Genomic DNA, 17,511 nt, shown 5'->3' with positions numbered 1-17,511 from the left:
GTGTGCAGGTGTGTGTGTCAGTGCAGGTGTTGGTGAGGGTGCTTGTGTGGGTGCTGGCATGGCAGGAGCGGGTGCAGGTGCGAGGGCAGATGAGGAAACAGTGGGTGCTGGTGTGGGGACAGGTGCAAGTGTGAGTGAGGGTGTGAGCACAGGGGGAGCAGGTGTAGATGTGTGTGCAGGGGCAGAGGCAGGTGCAGGGGAGCAGATGCGGGCGTACGAGGGCGCGTGAGGCCCTGATGGTGGCCGGTGCCTTGCAGGAGCCTGAGCGGCAGTACCTGCACATCGGCACCATGGTGGAGTTCGCCTTCGCGCTGGTGGCCAAACTGGAGGCCATCAACAAGCACTCTTTCAATGACTTCAAGCTGCGAGTTGGTGAGTGCAGCTGGGCAGTTGGCAGTGAGGGGCCTGGGTCAGGCGGGGGAGGGAGGGGCGGTGGTAAGGGGGAGGTGCGTGGCCTAGGTCTGGCTGGGGAGGAGGGGCGTGGCCTGTGACTGGCTGGAAGAGGGAGTGAGCGTGACCTTAGGACTGCTGGTTCCACTGGCAAGTGGATGGACTGAGGTTGGGATGGGGGAGGGGACTGTAGGCCCTCCTGGCTGGTGAAGCAGAACAATACATGGCCTCCTGGAAGCAGGGCAGGTGCCCCCCTTAGGCAGGTTTGCAGAAACTAGGAAAAGTCACCTCTGGGTGGTTAGACTCTTGGAGCCTGGTGATGCAGTGGGTGAAGGCTGGACTGCTAACGAGGTTGGCAGTTTGACCCCAGCAAGGACAGGCTGACAGCCTCGGAAGCCCACAGAGGCTACACGGCGGCTTTGAGTCGGGAAGCCAGCAGGCTGTGTGAATGCGGGCACTGGAGTGTCCAGTGGGCAGAGCTGGTCTCGGCCTTCTGAAGTGCAGGCCGCTGGCCCGAGGCTGCCAGCAGGCCTGGTACCCATCACTAGTCCACAGACAGAATCCGCATCCTTCACTGACCAGGGACTGACGCATGCGCACACTGCCCAGTTCACACCCAACCAGTGAGAGCGGTGGACCCGGAGACCACTACAGGGTCACCAGCCATATCGTGTCCCAAGTCCTGAAACTCAGTTCATCCAAATCTGAGAAGACCCCAGCTTTCTATAAAAGGGGGTGAGGATGGGGGAGAAAGGACCTTTGTTGAAAATAGTAAATAAACAGAAGTCTGGATTTCTAATATGGTGTGAATGAGGAAGTGCTCCCGCGGGCTCCAATTCCCACCTGTGTGGTCCACCTCCACATAAGACAGGTGTGACCAGCCACGCAGTCACTGGGCGTGGCTGCAGGGGCGTCCTCAGCTGCCCTGAGTGACCCCTGAAGGACCAGGTGGAGCAGATAGGTGGCCAAGGCAATTACCCACTGGGTGCTGGTTGCAAGGACCAAGGTCATTGCCCCAAGGATGAAGTTCAGAGGTTCAGGAAGGCGGAGGGATGAAAACATGAGCGAAGGTCATGGGACAGGGATTTGCACTCCAAGGATTGGGGGGAAGGGGATTTGTTCACTGTGGGGTAGGGTGGGAGGGGGGATTCACACACTGAGGGGGTGAGGGGAGTTTGCACACTGAGGGGGATGGGGGAGGGATTTGCACTCAGGGGTAGCAGGGAGAGGAGATCTGCACACTGAGGGGTGGGGGAGGGAGATTTTCACTCTGAGTGGTGGCAGGGGGAGGAGGATTTGCACTGAGGGGTGGGGGAGGGGGATTTGCACACTGGGGCAGCAGTGGACTTGTCGGATCAGGAGGAGGAGGAACTGTGGAGGGTAAAACTGATGCGCTCTGTGCTTACCTACCTCAGTCACAGTAGAACAACGGTTCTCAACCTTGTGAATGCCGCAACCCTTTCATGTGGTGGTGACCCCCCCAACCATAACATTAGTTTGGTTGCTACTTCCTCACTGTCATTTTGCTACTGTTATGAATCAGGCAACTCCTGTGAAAGGGGTCATTTGACCCCCAAAGGGATTGCGACCCACAGGTTGAGAACTGCTAGTGTAGACCGTCAAAGAGAGTATGTCGCCCCCTGCTGCCTGGGGTGAGTTAGAAGGCACATGCAGGGGGCAGGGATCAGACAAACGCTCCAGGGGAGGGTCCACTCAGGAGGGAAGGTGGGATGGACAGTGGCACCTTGTGGACACTGGCCAGGTCACTGGATGGTGTGTGCACCCTGCTGGGCAGATTCTCAACAGCCACCACAAAGGACCCAGGGCAAATGATACGGGATTGATAGATCGGTGAACCGATGTGCTGATTGAAACTCCTGCATGTATGGCTGCTGCCTGCTACTCCTGCTGACCCAGGTGTGATGTGTGGCAGGTATCAACCACGGCCCGGTCATCGCTGGCGTGATTGGTGCACAGAAGCCTCAGTATGACATTTGGGGCAACACCGTCAACGTGGCCAGCCGTATGGACAGCACTGGGGTCCTGGACAAGATACAGGTAGTGCCAAAAGGAGAGGCCAGAGTCCGGCTGGTTTGGTGTGTTAGGGGGCTAGTGAGTCTTGGGGGCTTATGTGAGACATGGTTGAGAACAGGGGAATATGTATTTCCTATGTCCATGCGCTCAGGGCAGTCACGTCCACGATTGTGGGCATCTGACTTGTGACCCACACAGGACACGCACAGCCTTGGGGTCTTTGAGGGGGCAGTGTTGCCAGGAGAAAGGGGGGTTCAGCTCTGGGATGCTGTCTACACACCCCTTCCCCATCTCTTCTATTCACTAGGGGAACTGGTGACCCCTAGCTGCATGCCCTGAGAGTGGGTCAGCCATTGTAGCCCCCCGCCTGCCCATGCCCAGTGGCGCCAGCTGTGGGGCTCGTTGCCGGAGATTGCTGCCCTCTCTCTGAGCTGGGACATCCAAACCCTCTGTCTGGAAGCGACAGGTGTGTCCTCCCAAAGGCCACACTCCCCCCTGCAGCCCAGCCAGTGCTCTGTGTCACAGCCGCTCACCAGGAGCGGCATACATAAGACCCACCCCGGTTGAGTCCACTGGGACTCCTAGGGACCCTCCAGGGCAGAGGAGCACACCCTTGGGTGTCCTTACAGGAGCAAACAGCCTCATCTTTCTCCCAGAGAGCGGCTGGTGTGCTTCCACTACTGCCTGGTGCCTGACCCACTGCATCACCAGGGCACCAGGCCCGGGCGTTGCATGTGTTTCCCAGCTGGGCTGGGCTCACGTGCCTGGGCTAACAGTCAGCTGGTCAGGGCGCTTTCCCCATTGGGGAGTTCAAGCACCCCCATGGGCACCGGGGCAGAAAGCATGTCGGCTTCTGTGCCCTGGACCCCGCCGCTTCGGATGGGGCGGTATTAGCGCAGGTGCTGTGTTTGATAGCGGAGCCCCTGTGCCACGCGGTGGGTCACCAGGTGGGCTGCTAACCACAAGGTCAGCAGTTTGAAGCCACCAGCTGCCCTGAGGGAGAAAGAAGAAGCGTTCTACTCCTGTAAAGAGTGACAGTCTGGGAAGCCCACGGGGGCAGTTCCGCCCTGTCCTCGAGGATCGAGTCGGAGTGGACATCCTCAGCATGCACCCAGGCTGTGGGCAGTAGCCATTCAGTCCGGTCCTGCACCGGCCCCACAGCCAGGAGCTCCAGCAGCGTTTCCTTGGCTGACTCTTCAGGCCTTTCTCCCTCGCCTGTCGGGGGGCTTTCTGAGCAGCCTTGTGGGCACCCTGGCAGCACTCAGGCATGGGCAGGCGGAGGCTGTGCACCCAGGGCACCAGAGGTGAGTGCTGATAGCCTCCTAACCACATTCTCGTCTCTCATGTGCCCCTCAGGTGACCGAGGAGACCAGCCTGGCCCTGCAGACCCTGGGCTACACCTGCTCCTGCCGCGGGGTCATCAATGTCAAGGGCAAGGGGGATCTGAAGACATACTTTGTGGCCACAGACATGTCCCGGTCACTCTCCCAGAGCTACATGGCCTCCTGAAGGGCCTGGCCACCTGGCCGCACGACACTGCCCGGGGCGGTGCCCACGCTTTCCAACTGCGACCCTGCCCTCACCCCAGTCCATGCTCTATGACCTGCAGGCCGCAGACTGCCCCCAGGCTGGCTGTCTGCTCTGTGCTTCCCTGCCAGCGAGCAGGTGGGTGAGCGGAAGGGGTGGCTCGCCACCTGCTGCCCAGGATGGACGCCGCCGGAAGAGGTGAAACCAACTCAAATTCTTAAGGCAATAAAACTAGGGGGTGTACATTCTCTTCTGGTGCATGGTTATTTCCCGGAACCCACGGTAGCTCGCCAACTGCATCCGCTAGTGCGATACTCAACATGATGTTTGTGCGCCGGCCACGGGGGCGGCCTGCATCCCTCCTGTGTCCCGTCAGCCTTACCCACCCCCCGCCCCCCTTTGTCTCATGCCAGCAGCACGTCACCACCCTCAGTTTCACCACAGGGTACCGTCCTGTCCCAGGTGCCTCTGCTGTTTTGATGCCATTGTCTTTTGTAAGGTAAACCCATTAAACGTTTTCTGTACTTTGGTTGGGCATCTGTGTCATTTCTCGGTGCCCCACAGCCTGCATGCCTGATTCCCCTGGAGATGTGGCAGCGGGCACGTGGGGAGCAGGCAGGATGGACTTCCCAGAGTTGCTGGTAGTTGGACAGATGGACAGAGTTGGCAGCCCAGGCAATGCCCTTGGAGGCAGGGCCCTTGGAAGAAAGAGGAGGCTGGCCAAGGTGTCGCCACCTCTAGAGGGCTTTGTCAGGGGACACTTGCATGTACGAAGGTTATCTTCTCCCAGGACCTCCACTCTGCCCAGTAGGCTGTGTCCAGGGACACTGCCAAGCTTGTACGTACACACACACACACAGTGAAAACCTGCCACCACCAAGTCCGAGCTCACACCGACACCCTGCCTGATACATCGGAGGAGTTGGAGCCCAAGTTCATTCTGTTTTGGAGAGAAGACTTCAAGATTCTGATCGTGCCAATCCAGCTCTGACTTGCTGGGTTTCCTTAAACCCGTGGCTCTTGTGTGAGGTGCCGAGTCAGCACCAGCGCACAGCAATCCCAGGGACAAGAGAGCAGCACAGTGCTCAGCCCGGCACCATCCACACCATCCCGTGTTAGGGCTGCACCCAGTTCTGCGATCTTGCCCCAGTGGGTGAACAACAGAAACCCTCTGAGCCATCGAATGTCTAAAAACAAAGCTGCTGGTGCAAGGCTGCCAGTCACCTTGATGTCGCTTTGCACTCTGAGCGGACATGGTGGTTGCGCTGACGGTGGTGGTGGTAGGTGTGATGGTGGAGGCGATGCTGGTGGTAGATGTGGTGGTGCTGATGGTGATGGTGGTAGTGGAGGTGGCAGTAATGGCGGAGGTGATAATGGAGGTGGTGGGGGTGGCAGTGATGGTGGTGGTAATAATAGTGATATTGCAGGTGATATCAGAGTGCAGGTGACAGGCTGTAGAGGCAGTGGATGCAGTGGAGACGATGATGAACTGGTGGAGGTGGCAGACGTAGTGGAGGTGTAGGGCTCGTGGAGGTGATGAGGTCATGGAGGTGGAGGTAGAGGTGGAGGTGGCAGACGGAGGAGGGCATGGTGATGCAGCTCGGAGAGGGCTGTCCTAGTTGCGGTGGGTTCTGCCCTGGTGCTGTGATCTTGTAGATCATGCAGCAGACTGGCCCTGCTTTGGGGTGTCCCCCACCCCCAGCCTGTGGGCCTGCTAAGCGCTCCTTGTCCTTGGGCCTGAGTTCCCCAAGACCTGTTCTCTGCCCCGCCCAGCCAGGCACCCTTTCCCAGGGCCCTGTGGTTCCCTGTTGGCTGCATTCCCCTGACTGTCCACCAGTTGGCAGTGTCAGGGCCTCCCGCTGGAGCCAGCAGCTGTTTGGTTCCACTTCCCACCAGCAAGAAGACTGGCAGCTGCCCCCCGGGGCATCCTGGGACTGACAGTGTCCATCCTGGCCACTGCCCATATCACTGTCCACCCACTTCTGGGTGGGCCACCAAGCTCTCCACCGGATGCGCTGGACTTGGTTCCCCAACACTGCCTCCCTCGCCCACCTGGCTCACTGAGCAGCACCCTTTCAGGACCTGCATCAGCAAGCCCCGTGTCACCGCAGGCCCTCACAGTGGCATTGGACCATAGGCCTCCAGCGCTTGGAGCTGACCACTTCAGGTGGACCCAGCCTCTAGCCCACACCTGTGAGCCAGGTGAGTGGAGGTTTGGGGCCTCCTGTTTGCTCCTGGGCCTTAGCCAGCTGGAGACCCGGGGCCGGAGCCCATCCTCCTGCATTTGCCAACTGAGGAAGCCAAGGTGAGGGGCTGCTGAGTGGAGACAAGGCCCCCAGCATGGTGGGTAGCCTGGGGTCCGACCTGTGACCTGCAGGGGTTTAGTGGCTGGCTTTCAGAACTGGATGGCCATGCCTGTCTTCCTCCACTGTCTAAGTCGGATGCCCCCCAGCCCTGTCCTAGCTGCCTCTCAGCAGCATGCCCACCTCTGCAGACAGGTGGATGGGGAGCCCTGGGAACCCCGCCATCGAGCCGCACTCCAGGCCCCCATGGGTTCCTGGGCTGAGACTCGTATGAAAGCAGGCAGCCGGCTTCCTCCGCAGTGGCTGGCACATCCAACTTTCAGCTAGCAACTCCGCCCCCACGCCACTGGTCGGCCAGGCAAAGCCTGTCCCAGAAGCCCCTTGACCCCTGACAGGGAGCCTGACTTCTCCAACCACAATGTCTGAGTCTGCACCCCTTGCAGACACCCCTCAGAGACGTGCAGGGCTTGTCCCAGCCCCGCTGACTGCCCCCTGCGCGCTCAGCTATGGGGCGCTGCTCAGGAGCATAGCTGACCGCTGGTGTGTGTGTGAGGGGAGCGGTCCTCTGAGTCGCTGTTTCACTCCATGCCAGCCTTTCAGGTGGCTGCCTCTTGGTGCCTGTGTGCCAAGCCACGTGCCTCAGGCCAGAACTGTGCTCCAAGGGGCACTGAGAGGTGGCCCCATCGCGGCTCCTCTTGGTGGACTCACCGCACCAGCGTTTCAGTTAGCAGCTGAGTGCGTCACCACTGCACCCCAGGGACGCCCCTCTCATAGCCGCTGAAACCCTCCCCTTCCCCCTCTGCCTGTCCCCTGAAACCCTTCCTCCCCCAGTGGCTTCTTCGAAGTACTTTCCTGAGGGCCTTGGAGCTTGAGCATGAAGTCGCATCGGCTGAAATGCCTGGGCTCCTGTGGGTTTGCGGCACACACTTCCAGACGAAGGCATTTCCTAGGTTTCCTGGGAATTGAGTTGGAGAAGGAGGGGCCATGATATTGCCCCTGGCCCCTGTTGGGGTTTTGTCCACCTAGTGTTTACGGCACAAAGTCCCCTGGGCATTTTGGGGGCTCGTCGCTGTTTGTCTCAAAACAGGAAAGGCAGCTCCGGCAGAGCAGGTGCTCACAGACCAAGGGAAAGGGCTTCTTCGGGCACCCAGCGGGATGTGGTGACTCAGGTTCAGCCGGAGCTGTGCAGTGTCTGCCCGCCCACAACAGGCCTGTTGGAACTGACCCTGGCACCCATTAGCCCCCCTGCTGCCGACGGGCAATTAAATCACAACTCAGGAAGGTTGGTTTCTTCTAAGGGTTCAGTACATTCAAAGTGCGTGCCACCTCCCCACACCCCAAGGGTTTTCAAACAGCCTGCAAAGCAGCCATTTCCAGCGGGCAGACAGGGTGGGTTTGTGTGCAACTGTCTGGGAGTTGGGGTCTTGAGGGGTCGTGTGCACCTGCTGCTCATGTATCACGTCGACTGTGGGTCACCTGAGGCACCACTGGCCTCCGAGGGCCCAGGAGAGTCCAGGGCTGCAGCCCTCTTTGGGCAGAACGCTCTCATTGCCACTCTGAGCTGCAGGGGACAGCATTGTGGTATCCAGAGTCAGAGTCCAGGGCACCCAAGGGGCGACAGCCTTCTTGCAGACCTGGGCAGAGTGAGGATCAGGGAAAGCTGGGCAGTCAGAGACCTGCCAAGTCCAGTCTGCGCTGGGCACCTGTCTCCCAGAGTAGGGGCCAGGTCCCGCCTGAGAGGGCCATGTCCTGAAGGTACGGATGGAGCTGTGGCATGCCAGCCTGAGCCTTATTGCTCTCGCGCTGCGGCTCAACTTCACCAGCCCTGCACCGGCACAAGCTGTCCCCGTGCCATGCTTGCTGATGATCGACCCTAGGGAGGTGGCCTTCCCGGGCCTGGGCCAGGGCCTCTTTGTGGTGACCCCCAGACCTCCATGAGAGGCAAAGGTGCCCCTCATGGCCCCCGGGGTCCCCCGACATGCTTCAGGCTGGGGAGATGTGCCCAAAGCCGGGATCCTTGAAGCTGGGGATGTTGTTCTTGCGGTAGAAGTCGGCCTGCACGTGGTTGGCACGCCCGTGGTCGCGGTTCAGGGGTTCCACCGGTAGGTGGATGCGCTTCCCATAAATAGAGGATGTCCGCACGCCCACTGGCCGCTCCCGCTCCTGTGGGGACATGCATGCATCACAGCACACAGCACATGGCACACACGGGGGCACAGACAGGCACAGACATAGGGCACACACATGGGGCACATGAGGAACAAGGCTTGCCTACCAGGGTTCACCTTGCCCTGCAGCCGGGGGTCAGGGCTTGGCTGTAAGGAGCGCACCAGTTGGAGTCACCTGGGCACCTGCTTACCTGAGGGGACTGTTGGCCCCTTCCATCTACTGGCCAGACAACCAGGACATCCCCAAGCCCACTGCTCTAGAGAGACCCTTTCAATCATTACAGGAGCAGACAGCCTCGTCTTGCTCCTGTAGAGCCACTGGGGGTTTGAACCCCAGTTTTCTGGGTCTAACCCTTACTAAAGAGCCAATTGCTCATCTGTCAGTTCCGACTAATGTGGGCCTCAGCTTGTCGGAGACAGCTGCAGACCACACTGTTTTCTGGCCTGGGACTTCCAGGGGCCCTTAGCCAAACCTTTCCCCCGGCACTGTTGGGGGCTCAGGGCCCTGCCCAGGGCCTGCCTGCGTAAACGCTTGCCCCTCGCACCTCCTCCTGCACGTGCAGCCCCAAGTTCTTAGCGTGCTGCCGGTCGTCGCGGTGTGAAGCCTGGTTGTAGCCGAGGTCCCGATTGAAAACACAGTCGTAGAGTGAGACGATTCCTGTCTGGGAGCAGGGAAGGGGCACTGCTCAGTAGCCAGCTGTTCAAGCCCACCAGTGGCTCCGCAAGAGAAAGGAGAGGCTGGCTGCTCCCACGGGGACTGACCCCTTCAGAAACCCAGGGGACTGTCTACTCTGTCCTAACGAGAATGGTGGGACTTGGTCTCACTCACTTTGGAGAGGCCAGTCCCTGGAGAAGGACATCATGCTTGGTGAAGTGGAGGGGCAGTGAAATAGAGGAAGGCCCTTAAGGAGATGGATTGGCACAGTGGCTGTAGCAATGGGCCCGGGTGTAGGAACAACCGAGGATGGCGCAGGGCTGGGCATGGTTTCATTCTGTTGTGCAGCGTCGCTACGCTACGGGTCAAAGGACTCCATGGCCCCTGGTGATGGCAGCAAGCCGCTGTTCCTATGCGTGTGGCCTCTTTGGGGACGTGGGGCTTCTTTGTGATCAGTTGGTCCAGTAGGTTTGTACTAGGCGGGGCCGTGTCCTATGTGCTCCCGCGGGGCATAAGGCATTAGAGCAAAGGAGGTCAGTGGAGATCGCCTTGCCCTGGCGGAAGAAGCAGCCGAGATCTTTGGGGTTCGGGCCCCCACCCTTAGCTTGCCCTGGCACCAGTAGCAAGTGGGCTTTGGGGGTGCAATACCTCACCACTTCCCGGGGGCAGGGTCTCCCAGCCCTTTGGCGTGCAGCCCCCCACCTTGCCCTGGCGGTAGTAATAGCTGTGCTCCTTGGGGTCCAGGCGGCGCGGTGGGATGTAGCTGAAGGCGGACAGCGCCGAGCAGGGCAGCTGGCGCGGCAGTCCCCGCAGCCTGGCAGCGGTGATCTCCTCCTCCTCTTCCTCCTCCGGGAGCCACGAGCCTGCCGCTGCTGGCGCCGCTGCCTCAGCCTCCTGCATGTTCTGCCTGCCTCTGGCCCACCGCTCGCGTCCTCCGGTTGCTCAGGCAACCTAGAGGTTCACATTCGAGGGGCAGGCGGGGCCAGGGGAGGAGGCGTGGCAGCTGCAACCAGAGTGCGGGGCGGGGCCAGGGAGAGGCATCTGCAGGCCGGACCAGTGGGAGGGACAGCAGCCGATCTGGGGCGGGGTTCCGAGGGGTAGGGAGACGCAGAGAGGTTGAAGCAACTGTAGGGGAAAGCAGGGTCACTAAGGGCGGAGCAGCAGAGGCAGCACCACGGGAGGGCGGAGGCAGGTCTGGGGCGGGGTCACAAGGGGCTTCTGCTACCTGGGGTCCTGCAGGTGGGGGACCTGGTGCTGGCCGCCCTCTTTGTTCTCCCGCCTGGATGCAGATGTTGGAGCAGCCTCTGCTTGGAGCTCTGGGCCTGACTAGGCGCTGCTGGGCCTCTGGTCCAGGCGGGGTGAGGACTTCGCCCCTCATCTGCCTTTCTCAGTACCTGTCATCACTCTACCCTGCCACCTGAAGGCAGCATCCCTCAGGAGGGTTGGGGCGCAGAGCTAGATCGGAGGGTAGGAGGGGACTGAGCACTGGGGTGGGAGGCAGCCTTGGGTGATAGAGCTCTGGCTGGGGCTGTTTGGGGCTGCAGGCAGAGTAGCCGTGGGCAGGAGGCAGTGTTAGGGCGATGTGGGTGCAACCCTAGGGTGGGGGTGGGGTCGGCGGGGGCAACGGTGCAGCCCTGGGATGGGGTAGTCAGGGCTGCAGCTTTGGCTTGAGGGGCAGCACGGGTAAGGGGCACAGCCTTAGGACGAGGGGCGTAGCCCAGGTGTGTGTGGGGCACTGCAGCCTAGGGTGGGTGCCTGCCCTGTGACCTGGGTGGAGGCTGATTAAAGGAGACAAGGGAAGGAGGGGCCTGAGAGGCTTGGTAGTAGCACCTTTCTCAGCAGCATCCTCTGCTCCCTCTGGGTCCACACTGGGAGGATGGGAGCAGAGCTAACAGGATTGTCCTTACAGCACCCCGAGCATATAGGGCAGAAGGCTGAGGTCTCACACAGGGGGTCCTGGCCCAGGTGTATCCTGAGGGTGGTGCTGCTGGCGTAAAGCACTTGGCACATCCCCTACTCCCCCACCCGCTGAGCTGTTCTGCTGCACTCCCCCACCCCAAGTGGGACCATGTGTTCCTGATCAGTAGCAGGGTCTACTCTGAGAGTTCACTGAGCTAGAGGGTCATGACCCTGCACCTGCTTGAGATGGGACTGCAGGTAAGTACCTCATCTCCCCTCTCCTGTCTTACCTGGAGAGCAGGAGGGAAGGAGGCAGGGCCCACCAACTGGCTCCTGTCCTGAAGACACCTGAGGGGCTTGGTGGCACTGGGTGGTTAGGAGCAGGCTGCTCACCACAAGGTTGCTGGTTCAAACCTGCCAGCCACTCCAGGGAGCACAAGGCAGCCCTTAGACATGCTCTCTGGCGTCGCTGTGGGTTTGGGAAGCAGGCAGATGGGCTGCAGGAGGGCAGAATACGGTGGGAGCAAGAGGGTACCTCGTTGGGTGGGTACACTGCACAAGTGACCATGTCAGCCAAGCCCCAGAGCCAAGCCCTTGTCAGGGAACCTCACACCAATGGCCATTGAGTGACTGTCCACCCATCTGCCCACACTCGTCACCTTACAGCTGGCACTGCCTTTGAATAAGCGGGCCGAGTCAGGTTAGACACGTGTGCGTGACGTGGAGGTCGTCACTAGTCCTTGTTGGCAACCACTGAGGCATGCCTGTCAGATCATGCAAGTGTGTGTGTTTGTCTGGGTGGACTAGAGAAACAAATTCATAGACATCCATATGTGTACGAGAGAGAGCTTTATATCAAAGAGTAATTATATAAGAAAACATCCCAGCCCAGATCAAGTCTAATATTAGCCCATATGTCCGATACTAGTCCATAAATTCCTCTTCAGATTCACGCAATACATTCAATGATGCTGAATGCAGGAAGATCACAGGCCAGTGGTTTGTAAGTCTTGTGGATCCAGTGGCAGTATAAGCATCTCAGCACTGGCATGGGTCTCTACGTGGCTCCTCCAGCTCCAGGGCTCTGGCTCCCTCAGACTAGCTCCATGTGGCTTGTCAACAGGAATGTCTCTCGGGAAGACAAAGCAGCATCCAGCCTCCAGTGAGCTATTTATCTCCATTCCATCTTCAAGTGAGGTCATCAAGCTGCAACCTGGTTGACAGGCTAGACTCCACCCCTTCCTCACGTTGACAGATTAGGTAACTGCCAGTGTGTATAAATGATGTTGAGGCTGGCACTGGTCCTCGATGGTGACCAAGGGTGGCAGAGTCCACATCAGATGGCATGAGTGTTAGGTTTAAAATCATGTGTGTATGACGTGAGGGTCCTATCAGTGGGTCTTTGGTGGGACCACTTGGGTCAGTGCTTGTCTAAGGGCCCATGAGGATCACGTGTGCATGTGTGATGTGGGGGTCCTGTCAGCATCAGTGATGGGGGTGGGGGAGGCCAGTGCCACAGCAGCCCCATGTCCAGGACTAGTGGGCAGCAGAACCCTATGAATGCCCAGCACGGATCCTCCTCACCTTCCTCTCCCAAGAACCTGTGACCTCAGAGGTCACTGAGACTCCCAGTGAGGGAGGCAGTCAGCCTTTCACTTAAAATCTAGATGGTGCGCCCTCCATGGGAAACAGAAGGATTTCTCTCAAGTTATCTCCCCCAAATATATGCCAGACTTAGCTGCTTGAGAATGACTGTACACTTGGAGGTCATCAGGAGTGGATTGGGGGTCATTCTCCCTGAGAGTTATCAGCTGTCTAGACCAAGCAGACACCACTGTTTATCCCACAACAAGTAGGGCCCACTCCCTTCTGATAAGGATAGTTGTCTGTTTCCTTATAGGAGACACCCGGAGAGGTCAAACCCACCCAAGGATGACCAAGATTAGGCTGCCATCATGACTCTAGGGTCTGCCCATCTTGTCACATGTATACCCCTAGACCTTCCCATTCCTATAGGCACACCCCTAGCTCATCCCTTCCTGTTACACTTATGCCTATCACAGATCCCCTTCCTACAAAATGTATGCCTATTGTACTGCCCCTTCCTGTGACGTGTGATTCTATAATCATGTCCCCCTAAAGTGATACGCTTGGTTAGCAATAAAGAAAAGAGGCTCTCTCTGGCTCTCGGGGACCTGGAGGCTCCCTGGTTCTTGGTCCCCGAGGCTACTCCTGCTCTCGTGGCCAGGTTCCCTCCTCAGGTTCCCCCCCATGAGGACCATTAAGCGGGGCTGAGGTGAGCAATGCTACCATGAATTGTGTCTGACTCCATTACTCCAATCTCTCCTCTACCTCTCATGCTCTCTATGACTTTACTATAATCCTTACTTATTATCGCTGTACAATTGCGCCTACCGGACCTGTGATGATTCGTGGGGAACCCCTCCCTCTTAACCTGACAGCCCTCTACCAGCCAACACCGCCTCAAATACCAAATCCCTTCACCCCAAACCCCACACACTGTCACCCTAGACCACACCCACCTATCACACCCCACTTCAAACCAACCCATACCCACCCCACCCAACACCCCCATACCATACTACACACCAACCCACACCACAGCCCCAAACCAAGCCATGCCCCACACACATATACCACAACCCATCACACCCTACCAATCCACACACCAAAACCAACCATACCCCACTCATTCATATACCACAACCCATCACACCCCACCAAACCCAACCATACCACACACATATACGACACCCCACCAAAACCCACACCAAACCAAACCATACCCCATGTATACCAGCACCCATCACACCCCACCAAACCACACCATATCCCACACATATACCAGCACCCATCACACCCCACCAAACCAAACCATACCGCACGCATACCAGCACCCATCACACCCCACCAACACACACCATACCCTACACATATACCAGTACCCATCTCATCCCACCAACCCACACCACACCAGGCTGCTTTCAATTTTTTGTACCTTTAATTTTTGAGCATGTCTTGTGTACTGGTGAAGGTTTATGGGTCAGTTTCGCATCACAATCCATTTCATCTCATGGTAACATCAATATAACATCACCTACCCCACTTCCTGTCTTTCCCGGCCACTCCCCCTACTTCCCTAACCCTTGAACTTTTGAGTGTAAATCGCTTTGAGTTTATTTCCAGACCTGAGGGACGGCTAGGGGACATTGTTTGGGACCTCTCCAGTCTCTAGCCAACCAGAGCCTGGTGTTTGCCCTCCAAGCAGACCTTCTAACGGACGTCTCAGCGCAGCGGGGGTGGCAGCTGCATACCATCCAGGGCTTCGGGTCTCAGGGAGCTGGAGACGTGCCTGTGGTCCATGAATCCACTCGATTGTTCCGAGACCTAAATCTGACCACTGCACCGTACTTCTAAAAAGTAACAAGAGCCCAAACGAACAAGCGATATTAACAATTGTGAGGACGGTGCAGGACGGGGCGGTGCTTCATTTCTGTTGGGCAGGCCCGCCCTGGGTCTGAGCTGACTGGACAGCACTGAACACCTGCTGCAGGGCGACTTCGGCTTAAACCTGCACCGTCTGGGGGTGGATGCCGAGCACTCACTGACTGCAGGCTGCCGCCACTGCCCTCCTTGGCCTCCTTCCCATACTGCTCGCTCCAACAAATCCCAGCAGCGGAGGCCTGCTTCCCTAACCGCACATGATGACAGTGGAAGATGCATCAGCCCCTGGAGTGCCGGCACCCAGCCAGCAGCGCTGAGACTGGAGGCTGCCTGAAGGCGCCTGCCTCCGACATGGTGGGCTCGCCTGTGTGCAGCCCACAGGCCCCTTACAGGAGCAGCAGCACACACAGGCCCTATAGCACCAGGGGTCCCGAGAGTGCCTCCTCTTTTCCAGACCCCTCCTCTCACCAGTGGGGCTCACGGCCCTGTGGGAACAGTTTGCTCTGCAAATAGTCCACCAGCTCCGGCCTTGATTTCAGCATCTCAACCTCGTGGCATGGTATCTGCAGAGGGAGGTAGACAGGGAGCAGTCCGGGCGCAGCCCTTCTTCCGGCTCCCCAGAAGGCCTGCAACTCCTGAGGGTGTAGTGCTCAGCCCAGCAAGGGCTCGGAGGCTGGGGGATGGGTCCACGGATGTGTAACGGTCCAGAGCAGACACACAGGGCTCAGCCCGGGGACAAATGCCTGCAAGCACCATCCTCCAGGAACTTGCAACAACATATCCCAGGAGGCTTCAAAAATTTGTATGGCCAAGCCATAGTTTTTAATTCCATTTTCCCATGAGCTTTTGAAGCCCTTTTGGAAAACCAATCCACAGGCAGCAGTGCCGGGAAGCAGACCTGAGCGAGTAACAACCGCAGGTGTGGAGCTGGGCTTCATATAGGTCCTGGACCAGCTGAGTGTGAGCTCAGGGAGCAGAGGGGCTAGGTGCCTGGCTGGGTGATGGAGGTGTGAGAGAGGAGGAGGGGGCAGCGAGGGGTTGGGGGTTAGTTACTGTCCTGTGTGTGGTTGGAGCCTTGGTGGCTTCCGGGCACCTGCTGACCGACGGGGCACATGTGAGGGGAGAGTGGCAAGGCCTTTGGTCGGCCAGCACAGGAAAGCCCCCCACTGCGAACTCTCCAGAGCGGGTGTCTGGCTGGGGCCTGACTCCTGGCCTGCAGTGCTAGCCGGCCACGCAGGGTGCAAGAAGTGCTCTGGGCTGGCTGGCTGTCCAGGGCCCGGGATGCTGTTGCCTGAAAGAGGAACCTGCTTTTGGAAAGCAGGGCACAGGAACAGCTAAGACCATACCTGCACGACCTCGTAGCCAAGTAGCCGCAGGTGCCGCTGCTTCATAGCTTCTTTCCCCAGCAGGTTCTTGCTGTTCACACAAAACCTCCTGGGACCATCGATGCACAGGGCCACCCTGAAACAACAACCAGGGAAACCTGCAAAACCATCAAAGTGTGCGAGAAGCTCGCTGGTCCTGTTGCCGAGCAAATCATAAAAGTGTTCATCTTTATATGTGTTATTTTTTAAGCTGTTAAAAATGAACCCAGGTAATATTGACATTTATAAAATAACGCAAGACATTCCCAAAACTCGAATGCCGAAAAGCAGCATTTGATTTCCAGATTCCTACTTGTCACCTTTTTGAGACAGCCAGCCTCTACCTTTTGTGGACGTCCTCCGCCAAGGGTCCCGGCAGCACAAAGCCCTCCTTGTCGAACCTGATCTCCACATCTGTGAGGGGAGAGGATCGTGTGACAGACGTCCTGCTGGCGGAGGACACACAGCGGGGCTCTCAGCCTTGCTTCTGAGGGTGGATCCCTCAGAGCAAACACCACCTTTCCCAAACACCTAAGCCAGTGGTTCTCAACCTTCCTCATGCGGCGACCCTTTAGTACAGTTCCTCATGTTGGGCTGACCCCCTAACCACAAAACTATTTTCGTTGCTACTTCATAACTGTCATTTTACTAGTGTTATGAATCGGGTGACCCCTGTGAAAGGGTTGTTCGACCCCTAAAGGGGTCACAACCCACAGGTTGAGAACCACTGACCTAAGCAAAAGCCAAAGTCTAAGCCTTCCAAGAAGCTCATCCCGTGGCCCCAGGGAGAGCCCCTCCCACGGCGCCACACCCTGGTCCACCTGCGGGTACCACCTGTACCCTGACCTGGAGTCCTTTGTAGACAGGAGTCCTGAGACAAAGGGGCCAGCAGTTCAAATTCACCAGCGGCTCCACGCGAAAAAGATGGAATCTCTGCAGCTACGACAGATTCACAGCACAGGCCGCGCTCCCCCCCCCCCTCCCCCCGCCCCCAACTTATTTGGCCTACCGCTCAATTTCAGAATAGAATTGCCCAGCGTCCCCAGCAACACACAGCCTTTGTACTAGAGACCAGCATCCAGGACAGAGCACAGGATCTGCTTCTGCAGTCCCCCTAGATCGTGCCAGCATCCGGGGGTGGGGGTGCTCACTCAGTTGAGACACACTGGCAGCCTCTGAGACCCTGGGACCAGTGCTCCTGTGTCTGGCGGGGCCCACAGCAGTGGGTTAATTTAACAGGAGAGGGTGAAGTGTCTGGGGCACTGGCCCGTCGCACACCGTCAGGCTGAGCCCTGGACTCTGCAGTGTTGTCCCCCCACACACTTCCTGCACAGCACCTGGGACGTGTGACAGGGGAGGGGACACTGTGGTGGGCAACACAGCCCTGGGTCATGATAGCAGGGACCCTGCTGAGAAAGACGCAGAACTACCTGAGACATGCAGGAGACACAGCCTTGCTTGTTGAACAAGGATTTCAAACACTTGCTAATGAAGATCCAAGGCTACAGCCTTCTGGACAACCCAGCAGAGGAGACCCGGGTCTCACAAGGGATCCAGACTACAGTGTCCAGTTACAACTCAACAGAGAGGAGACCCGGGTCTCACAAGTGATCCAGACTACAGTGTTCAGTTACAACTCAACAGAGAGGAGAATCAGGTCTCACAAGGGATCCAGACTACAGTGTCCAGTTACAACTCAACAGAGA

At 58.2% G+C, this 17,511-nt stretch overlaps 3 protein-coding genes across 3 annotated transcripts in view; 1 reads left to right on the top strand and 2 right to left on the bottom strand.

Moving 5' to 3' along the window:
* Positions 1 to 4,480, top strand: part of ADCY2 (adenylate cyclase 2) — a gene marked incomplete at its 5' end in the record, with an annotated part of 199,999 nt that extends 195,519 nt beyond the window's left edge. The window contains 3 exons of the mRNA XM_004698421.2: positions 258 to 372; positions 2,324 to 2,448; positions 3,781 to 4,480. Coding sequence (XP_004698478.2) covers positions 258 to 372; positions 2,324 to 2,448; positions 3,781 to 3,933 — 393 coding nt within the window. The remainder of the gene's footprint in view (positions 1 to 257; positions 373 to 2,323; positions 2,449 to 3,780) is intronic.
* A 3,079-nt stretch (positions 4,481 to 7,559) lies between these two features.
* CUNH5orf49 (chromosome unknown C5orf49 homolog) lies at positions 7,560 to 9,977 on the bottom strand. The gene is made up of 3 exons (XM_004698420.2): positions 9,780 to 9,977; positions 8,968 to 9,084; positions 7,560 to 8,417 (listed from the first exon to the last, which is right to left on the bottom strand). The coding sequence occupies exons 1-3, from the start codon at positions 9,975 to 9,977 to the stop codon at positions 8,238 to 8,240; spliced, it is 495 nt and encodes a 164-aa protein (XP_004698477.1). The 3' UTR covers positions 7,560 to 8,237.
* A 4,002-nt stretch (positions 9,978 to 13,979) lies between these two features.
* Positions 13,980 to 17,511, bottom strand: part of FASTKD3 (FAST kinase domains 3) — a 10,242-nt gene continuing 6,710 nt past the window's right edge. The window contains exons 5-7 of the mRNA XM_004698419.3: positions 16,150 to 16,219; positions 15,788 to 15,902; positions 13,980 to 15,004 (exon numbers count right to left, since the gene is read on the bottom strand). Coding sequence (XP_004698476.3) covers positions 14,906 to 15,004; positions 15,788 to 15,902; positions 16,150 to 16,219 — 284 coding nt within the window. The 3' untranslated portion in view covers positions 13,980 to 14,905. The remainder of the gene's footprint in view (positions 15,005 to 15,787; positions 15,903 to 16,149; positions 16,220 to 17,511) is intronic.

The sequence above is a fragment of the Echinops telfairi genome, unplaced genomic scaffold (genome assembly GCF_000313985.2).
Source record: "Echinops telfairi isolate 266 unplaced genomic scaffold, ASM31398v2 ScPeMD7_7469;HRSCAF=8507_1, whole genome shotgun sequence".
Taxonomy (NCBI): domain Eukaryota; kingdom Metazoa; phylum Chordata; class Mammalia; order Afrosoricida; family Tenrecidae; genus Echinops; species Echinops telfairi.
This window is presented reverse-complemented; position numbering and strand designations above follow the sequence as displayed.

What these genes read in the sequence shown, in the direction of transcription:
- CUNH5orf49 (XM_004698420.2), bottom strand. Translation starts at nt 9,977, where the DNA reads ATGCAGGAGGCTGAGGCAGCGGCGCCAGCAGCGGCAGGCTCGTGGCTC. An exon ending in ATTACTACCGCCAGGGCAAG is followed by an intron (nt 9,085 to 9,779) that starts GTGGGGGGCTGC and finishes CCCTGCTCCCAG; the next exon opens with ACAGGAATCGTCTCACTCTA. An exon ending in GGCTGCACGTGCAGGAGGAG is followed by an intron (nt 8,418 to 8,967) that starts GTGCGAGGGGCA and finishes ATGTCCCCACAG; the next exon opens with GAGCGGGAGCGGCCAGTGGG.